Source organism: Tupaia chinensis, unplaced genomic scaffold (genome assembly GCF_000334495.1).
Source record: "Tupaia chinensis unplaced genomic scaffold, TupChi_1.0 Scaffold000026_1, whole genome shotgun sequence".
NCBI lineage: Eukaryota > Metazoa > Chordata > Mammalia > Scandentia > Tupaiidae > Tupaia > Tupaia belangeri.
The window spans coordinates 873,814-883,405 of record NW_006159456.1 but is presented as its reverse complement, the minus strand read 5'-3'; the positions used below and the strand labels follow the sequence as shown (position 1 = coordinate 883,405).

The 9,592-nt window shown below is 42.2% G+C and overlaps 1 protein-coding gene across 2 annotated transcripts in view; it reads right to left on the bottom strand.

The window, feature by feature from the left end:
* The window catches only part of LYPLAL1 (lysophospholipase like 1), a 30,071-nt gene extending 26,682 nt beyond the window's left edge, over positions 1-3,389 (bottom strand). The window contains exon 1 of one of the 2 annotated variants that reach the window (XM_006140229.3): positions 3,264-3,389. In XM_006140229.3, coding sequence (XP_006140291.1) covers positions 3,264-3,357 — 94 coding nt within the window. In that variant the 5' untranslated portion in view covers positions 3,358-3,389. Of the gene's footprint in view, positions 1-2,263; positions 2,358-3,263 lie in introns of those variants that run through there. The other variant, XM_006140230.2, reaches the window with a different exon arrangement.
* Positions 3,390-9,592: the final 6,203 nt, after the last annotated feature.

The following is a 9,592-nucleotide window of genomic DNA, read 5'->3' as shown; positions in this document are numbered from 1 at the left end:
TGTTTGTTTTGTTCATTGCTATATGTTCAGAGCTTACAGTGCCCCGTGCACACAGGTACTATGTGATACGTTTCCTGAACAAATGGATTAATGGACATATATTCATTAATTTATGCTATTGGATAAACATGTCTAGAGTTCAAAGGAGCCTAAAATGGAAACATATATTTGTGCCACTGGTATAGAGCTAAAAGTAGAATCGAAAGCCTTATATGGAATTTAGTTTGGGGAATACAACGTAGCTTGAGAAGAGGACCTAGGACCCAATTTTAAGGGACTCCATCTTTAGTAGTCACATACAGGAGGGTAAGTCTGCAAAAGAAACCAGAAGAGGCAAATAGCTGTAGGAGAACCAGGAGAGTGTTTCAAGAAAGCTGAATGCTGCTGACAGTTCACATTAGAGGAAGATTAAAAATAAGAGGAAGACTTACCTACAATGAGGTTACTAGTGACTCTGGCAAAAGCTAACTTGGTTGACATCTGAGACTTAGTATGTAGTGAAAGCCAGAAATAAGACACATGATTTTGTTTTAACTGCCACAGGGCACATGTGGCCCCCAGAGAGACAGACCAGGCGAGAGAGTGAGCATGCCCTATGTGGCATAGTCTCACTGTAAATCCTTCATTTCCATTTCTCCATCCTGTTGGGATTTTGGCATACATGCATATGTACCCACTGTGCTTTTCAAGTCCCCAGGGTTAAGACTTGAACCTTGAGGTCAGCCATGTGGAATCCAGCTCCCTTAATCATAAAGCTATGGTTTGGCCATAGTTGGTTTTGAACCTTATAATTCCATTTTGGATACCTCACTTTCTAAACACAAGAGAAGTTTAAAAAGTTCATGGAAAATAGAATTAAAATACAAATTCATCTGGATACAAAACAATTTTGAAATCCATCTTAGTTTTTTCATTATATGCATTTTCCATGAACTTTCTGAAGACCTCTATACAACTTTTCTCTGTAAATGTCATTGGCTCTTTTCTTCCATATTTCTAAAACATATATCACACTACAGGATTTTTCACCTTTCCCCACCAGACAAAGGATCTTAGTTCAAATCCCAATTTCACCACCACTCATGATAACAGCCAATTAACGGTGAGCAAGCTTCTGAATCTGTCTGGCCCACCTCAAAATGAACACAAGTACACCTCCTAAGCCTTTCCAATCCCCTTCAATATCCAAACACTATCCCCTTCAAGCCTACACTGTCAGCTCAAAAATCACTTTCTCCCTCAAAAGTCAGACAAGCTCTCCATCTTCTAAATACCTAATGCTCAACCAGTTTTTTTCCTACAATTCACTTGGCATTAAATCATGCACCATCTTGTGATCTGCCATGCACTGCTGACTCAAACGATTATAACTGAATAGTTTTGTTTTTAATTTTAGGTAGGCCCCCTAAGGACACCGGCTGCATCTCATTTCTTTAAAAAACATTTCCCAAGAACTTACCCTGGGCCAAGCACTGGGGGTGCAAAGATTAAAACAAGGGTCCTCACTCTGGAGGAGCTCATAGTCCAGTGAGGAAAACAGACATAAGTAATCACAGATGAATGTAAGAAACACCATGCAACATTAAGCACATGTTGTTCAGGCCAGGCAGTGGAAGACTTGCCCCTGATCTTTCACTGACCTTGTGCTTTATCTTGGAGGCTTAGAGAGGAGAGGAAAAAAAGGGAAGCAGGAAAAAGGAAAGGAAGGCACTCCAACCCTGGCACAGTGCCTTACAGAAAGGACACGCTCAATCTTATCCAAGTTAACTGTGATTCCCAGTCGCCTCCCTTAGTATGGAAGATGGACGAAAGCAAGCAGTAGCAAATAATTCATCACTGTTGAAATCACCAATCACTAACAGCTTTCCCTGAAAAGCACTAAATGGTTTAACTGTCTCTTCCAAAAGACTTACCTTACTAATTCGTTCTGCTTAAACTTAGGGCGAGAAAGGGGGTTGGTTAAGGGTCGCCCTGGGGACAGCGTGGCGATGGAGAGTGGGCTGGCCAAGGACAGCGGGACACTGAGATGGAAGTGAGAGTGGTGGGCCAGTGATCGCAAGGTCAGAAGAGGGAAACAAAGGGAGACGGCGAAGGCGGGTGACCACCCAGTGCCTCCACGACCAGGGCTGGCTACAGGAGAGCAAAGCCATCCTCTCTGAGCCAACCCGGGCGGCGCCTCCTCCACTGGGTGCAGGCAACACTGGGTGACCGAAAGGAAGATGTTCCCCAAGCCAGAAAATCAGGACATAAATCTGCAATCCACCTGAGCCGTGCAGGAAGATCAAAGAGGCGCTGTGCCTCCCAGCCGGCGACACAACACAGCGCTGCAGGCCCACTGAACCCGACGCAGCCGCCATCGATTATAACTGAATAGTTTTGTTTTTAATTTTAGGTAGGCCCCCTAAGGACACCGGCTGCATCTCATTTCTTTAAAAAACATTTCCCAAGAACTTACCCTGGGCCAAGCACTGGGGGTGCAAAGATTAAAACAAGGGTCCTCACTCTGGAGGAGCTCATAGTCCAGTGAGGAAAACAGACATAAGAAATCACAGATGAATGTAAGAAACACCATGCAACCAAAAGCACATGTTTGTTGTTCAGGCCAGGCAGTGGAAGACTTGCCCCTGATCTTTCACTGACCTTGTGCTTTATCTTGGAGGCTTAGAGAGGAGAGGAAAAAAAGGGAAGCAGGAAAAAGGAAAGGAAGGCACTCCAACCCTGGCACAGTGCCTTACAGAAAGGACACGCTCAATCTTATCCAAGTTAACTGTGATTCCCAGTCGCCTCCCTTAGTATGGAAGATGGACGAAAGCAAGCAGTAGCAAATAATTCATCACTGTTGAAATCACCAATCACTAACAGCTTTCCCTGAAAAGCACTAAATGGTTTAACTGTCTCTTCCAAAAGACTTACCTTACTAATTCGTTCTGCTTAAACTTAGGGCGAGAAAGGGGGTTGGTTAAGGGTCGCCCTGGGGACAGCGTGGCGATGGAGAGTGGGCTGGCCAAGGACAGCGGGACACTGAGATGGAAGTGAGAGTGGTGGGCCAGTGATCGCAAGGTCAGAAGAGGGAAACAAAGGGAGACGGCGAAGGCGGGTGACCACCCAGTGCCTCCACGACCAGGGCTGGCTACAGGAGAGCAAAGCCATCCTCTCTGAGCCAACCCGGGCGGCGCCTCCTCCACTGGGTGCAGGCAACACTGGGTGACCGAAAGGAAGATGTTCCCCAAGCCAGAAAATCAGGACATAAATCTGCAATCCACCTGAGCCGTGCAGGAAGATCAAAGAGGCGCTGTGCCTCCCAGCCGGCGACACAACACAGCGCTGCAGGCCAACTGAACCCGACGCAGCCGCCATTGCTGGCGCCTCCACCGGAGTTGCCTGGCCCCGCCTCGCCGGCAAGCTGCGCAGGGCCGCGCACGCACGCACGCACGCAGGCACCGCACGGGAGCGCGATTGGGTGCGCGCATGCGCAGCGCGGCTGGCGCTGTCCTGCGTCTGAATAGCGTTTAGGGTCAAGTCTGAGGCGATTCTAGCTTTAGTGTTAATTCGGTTTCCCCAAGAAGGGTATTTTACAGGTATGGGCTTCTCTAATAACTAACGGCCATTACTTAGATCCCCAGATTTTTCTGTAGCACTTGTAACTGCCACTCTGAAACTCAGGATTTACCTTCTTATTTGGAAAACTATCAGTGTTAGTATGTTTAAAATTTAAGAGATATAACCATTTTTTAACCTTCTAGTTTTGGATTGGCGCAGGAAGCCTGCAGCTTTTTACGTACAAGGTAAGCCAGCCATAAAATAACTCTTTTTGGTGTCATTTTAATAGTTTACAAAGCAAATCTAATTTAATGAGATACCACTTCGCACTCATTCGAATGGCATTTTTTAATATAGCAGAAAACACATGTTGATGAAGATATGCAGAAACTAGAACCCCTGTGCATTGCCGATGGGAATGTAAAAGGATGTAGCAGTTGTAGAAAGAGTTTGGTGGTTCTTCAAGAAGTTAAACTTAGAATTAGTATATGATCCAGCAATTCTATTTCTAGATATATCCCTCTCTCAGCCCCCCAAAGAAAATTAAAGCAGGAACTTAAACAGATACTTGTGCATCAATTTTCACATTTCACCATTATTCGCAAAGCCAAAAGGCAGAAAGACCCTGAGCTTCCATCAGTGGCTGAATAAATAAAGTGTGATATACAAACATAGACAATGCAACATACAATGGAGTATTATTTTGCTTTCAAAGGGACTGAAATTATGATACATGTTATGACATAGATGACCTGTGCGGTACAGCACACACAAAAGGACAAATCTAATTCCATTTACATGAGTTATCTAGAATAGTCAAATTTATAGAGACAATTCCCCCTGGGGGCAATTTCTCACTTTCCATCTCTCTATCTCTCTCTGGCTCTTCAGCAAGTAAACACACCCTATAGCAAAAATCTCTGTTAAAAAAAAAATATCTGTAGAGACAGAATAGTGGTTTCCAGGGGCTGAGTGGAAGGGGGAATGGAAAATTATTGTTAAACAGCTGCAGATTTTCTGCTTGGGATAATGAAAAATTTCTGGGCATGTTTAATAGCTATGGCTGCACAATAGTGTTAATGTATTTAATGTCACTGAATTATACGCTTAAAAATGGTTCAGAGAGTAAATTATATGGCATGTGTATTTTACAGCAATTTAAAAATTTCCCAAATAGGAATTATTTCTTGTAAAAAGGCTTAAACTTAGACCAGTTTTAATACTGAACACTGTCACCCTGTAGGTGACTCTTTCCTGATGGAAAATTCAAAAAAAACAAACAGAACTGTAAGTGCCCTTAAATACTGGCCTTCCATTTATTGTTGTCTTTATCTAGTGTTTAAGCAGCTACAGCTTATATTTTGTTCATACAAGGGAATCACCATACTTTCAAGTGAGTGATACTATTTGCTCTTAAAGCTCTATGCTGTCACAGTATGGTGGCACCACTGGTGTCAGTGGGACTGGCCCTGCGTGACGTTAGATAACCCAAACAGAAAGAACCTCAATCATTTTCTAAAACCATAGATCTGTAGCTGGGAGTACTGAGAGAAGTTATTGAGGAGGATGGGCTATGGTAGGTTGAGCTCTGATGGTCAAGTCTTAAGAAAAACACCTTTTTCCAGACCTCCCATCCTCCACATGAGCTCTACATAACTTTCAGCAGTCAGGTAAGAAGAGGGCACTGCTACTAAGAGAGGCCACTTGGAGATATACCAGGGAAAGCTTTGAAGTTTATGCTTAGAATTCCATTTATTGGGACCAGCAGTTGGCATAATGGTTATGTCGCTGGACTCCCATGTAGTTGACCATGGTTCAAGTCCTGGTCTTGGCGGCTTAAACTCACACCGGGTGCACGTACGTGCATGCCCAAGATCCCGAGAGGAGAATGGAGGAGAAGGGATTGCGGTGTGGCCATCCCCCCCCGGGGAGGGGAGGATGATTTCTCGCTTTCTATCTCTCTGTCTCTGTCTTTCTGGTGAGCACACACGCCTTATAGCAAAAACTTTTTCCAAAAAATAAAAAATAAAGTGAAAAAAAAGAATTCCATTTATTGCCATAAAACCTTGCTGTGCACAATGCCATGCTTTTGAGACAGAAAAAAAAATCAAAACATGATTATTACTAGTTGATTATTATCATTATCGTATTGTTGTTAATAATAAGGAGTGTAATGATGATAAGCAAATGACATTGATGGATCTTACTGCATGCCAAGCAGTGTCATCAGTAAATTCCATACACCTTTGTACTATTTGTACTATAGCTATTGGGTTGTTGAAGAGTCACGATGTATTTTTCTGTTTTTTCTATGCAAAAATATGTCATGACTTTTCTGATAACCCAATAAGTATGTCTAGCTATGAAGCCTAGAGAAGTAAGGAAAATGGCTCCAGGCCATAGTGTCAGTCATGAGCAGTCATACTGTCATTTCTAGAGCCTGGACTCATATGTTAGGCTTGACTCCAGATTTCAGGTGTTTAACTGTTACCCACATTTATGCAGTAGTCCTCAAAGTAAAGCAAGGCCACCTTCCAACTATTTTATGTTTTTAAAAAAATAAACAAATGGGGCCAGCCAGTGACATAGTGGTTAAGGTGTTGTATTCCCACGTGGTGATTGTGGTTCAAGTCTTGGACCCAGTGGCTTGAAACTGATGCTAGGTGCATGTGGGTGCATGCCCCAAATCTCAAGAGAAGAATGGAGAAGAGATTGCAGTGTAGGCATTTCCCTGGCAGGGAGGGGAGTGTATGTGTGTGATTTCTCTCTTTCTTCCTCTTCATGTTTCTCTGTCTCTCCAGTAAGCATATGCACCGATGCTAGGTGCATGTGGGTGCATGCCCCAAATCTCAAGAGAAGAATGGAGAAGAGATTGCAGTGTAGGCATTTCCCTGGCAGGGAGGGGAGTGTATGTGTGTGATTTCTCTCTTTCTTCCTCTTCATGTTTCTCTGTCTCTCCAGTAAGCATATGCACCCTATAGTGAAAATCCTTCTGAAAACAAACAAACAAACAAAAACTAAGAAAACCCTGGAATTTGGACTGTTGCTTTTAGAGTGTTTATTAAGAATTCCTAAGTTTCTTCAGCTTTTCTCCTGTCTCCTAGTGTTAGTATTCCTGGTTTGCTCCTCCAACTAGATAAGCACCAGCCTAAACAGCTTGATAAGCAGGAGTAGACACCTGAAGTTTGGGATTCTGACTTTCACCTAGAACTTGAGCCTTCCCAGTTTCAGGATCATTAGTAGAAAGAGCAAGATTTTTTCCAAACATAATCAAAGAGCTCTTTATTTCCTGTGATTTAAATGATTAGCTATTGTTGTTATTCCTTTCATCTATATTTATAGGACAAACAGAAGGTTTCAGATTACTATATTTAGAGATGCCATCTGGTACACAAACTATTGAACAAAAAATGTTTTATTCTTTTCATGTTACTTCACTACTTTGAAATGTAATTAAGTTTCAGGGTGGCCCTTTGCTTCTTTTATGGTGAATCTTTTGCTCTCTTGAACTTAGGGGAAAATTATCCCTGGAAGATATTCATACTTTTACATTTTGCATATCTTCCAATTTTTTTGAGGTTACTCATTTGCTTTCAGCCAATCTATATGCATTGCCTTTTGGTAACTTCAGTTCTAAACTAAAAAGGTAAATAAACAAAACAAAAGCAATAAAATAGAATAAATAATCTCCCATTTTTCCAGGGTTTCAATTTCTATTAGGATCTAAAGATAATAAAAATGGCTAAGCCAGAGTTTTCATTCACTGTTCTGCAATGTGTTTAGAAATCCTTTAGGGCCTACTCATTGGCTTTACAAAAGAAAAACTTTAGTTATTTGGATTAATATATTTGGAATTTTCAGATAACAGTTAAAATTGCTTTAGTCATACTTTAGATCAATGGTCCCCAACCTTTTTGGTCACAGGGACTCATTTTGTGGAAGACAATTTTTCCACCATCTGGATGGTTTCAGGATGATTCAAGTGCACCCCATTTATGGTGCATTTTAATTCTATTATTATTACATTGTAACATATCATGAAATAATTATAGAACTGCCCATAATGCAGAATCTGTGGCAGCAATGAACTTGTTTTCCTGCAACTAGAGGGTCCCATTTGGGGGCTCCTGTGAGAATCTAATGTTTCAGCTAGTCTGATGGAAGGCAGAATTCGGGCCATGATACAGATGGAGAGTGGCTGTAAATACAGATGAAGCTTTGCTTGGTAGCCTGCCACTCACCTCCTGTTGTGTGGCCAGTCCCTAACAGGCTGCAGACTGGTATTGGTCTATGGCCTGGGGTTGGAGACCTGTTTTAGACAGTACACAGTTATATATTGTTTGCCTTGTTCTTCAGCATCCAGTTGTACCCTTTTTATCTGTTGCATTATTCAAAGGGTTAGAGAAACACAAACACATAACACATATGTTTTGTAAAAAGGTCTCATCTCTAGGTACTTTAAGAAGCTCTATACATTTTTTAAAAAGTTGTATAAATTAATGATGCAAGTTCCTTTTCACCGTATCCATTCATGAAAGAAAAACTAAAAGTAAAAGTAAAAAAGTAAAAGGAAAAAAGGAAAAAAGGAAAAGTCCTGTACTCTCATAGAACAGTAAAACTGAACTTTTTAGAAATGAGGTTATACTCTTTAATGTAACCATTACTTCAGTTCTGGAAACTTTTTTGCTTCATCCTTCTAGATACAGATGTGTGGGGGGGGTTCCTTTACTCCACCTCACCACTCCTACAAGCTGTGCATGGTCCCATTCCTTTTTCAGAGTGGATGGGTCACCTCAGCCTATTGTGAGACAGGCCAAGGTGGCACTGGTGGAAGGGTAGGAGACACAAGAATTACACAAACACAGATCAAATGCAGTCTTGGAGCAGGAATAGTTACCACTCTGCTGGATTATTGACAATCCAAGAGAGCCATGCCAAAGCAGAGTGCAGGCCCAGGGAGGACAGTGGAAGTTCCTCTCTCGAGTGCAGGCTGGATGGTCAGAGCGTGTGCCTGGGCACCTGAACAATTTTCTTTGTGTCGATGCAGATCTCTTTTCTTCCCTAGAAAAAGGATCTTTATCCAGTTGAGCATTTCCCATTGCCAATTGTCAAATTCTTATGTAACCCTCTGAAAACAGTTCTTACTCAGCTTCCTCTAAGTCCTCATATTAACTGTGGGAATCTCTCCATTGGTCTTATATTTGCCTATGTACTCAAAAATCTGTTATTATTTGTTTTTATTCATGATAAACTGCATGCACGCAAGTGAGAAAAAGAAAAAAAAAGAGAGGAGCACATTCCACAGGGTTTGGTCATACTGAGATCTCCTTCCTCCAGTCCTCTTAGTTGCTAGAATCCTAGGCTGGCATACATGTACCTGTTGTGTTATCAGGCTGACCAAACTGGGGACTCAAACTGCAGTTGTCATGTGGCTTCCAGCTGTGTACTCTAGTATGCTACTGGCTATGCCACAGTGATTGGGCCATAGAACCCATTATTTTGAAGGCTTTTTCTTTAAAGTTTACTTATTTAGATTTTTTCCATCTTCAGATCCCTGGCCTAAGGGACACTGAGGCAAGACCCCTTCCCCCTGGCCCCAACTCCAGCTATGGCTGCCCCAACCCCAGCAACCCTCTCTCTCTGTCAGCAAAGTAGGCCTTTTTTCTCCCCTTCTCTTCTTCTTTCTTTTGTTAATTTACCACTTCTCCTTACCCCACAAGACTGTCCCCAGCTCTTCAGCAGAGCCCATTTCCATCTCTAGAGCCAGACTTTTTCTTTATTCTCTTTCATACTCTTTTCTCTTCCATCTTATTTTGTCATCTCCTGTTAATCCTCCAGGCACCATAAGGGGCTAGACAGTTCTAGGATCACAATTTTCAAATACCCTGGTATTGTGAGGCTCCCTGGGATTCTCCCTTTTACTTAACCACTTGCAAAAAAGGAAAGACTGCTCTTTAGTCTCCTGAATAGAAAACTCCTCCTGTGCAGACCACATTGCAAAACACAGCAGAAGAGAGACTTCAGCACACATCAGTTCATAGTAAAAGGGAAG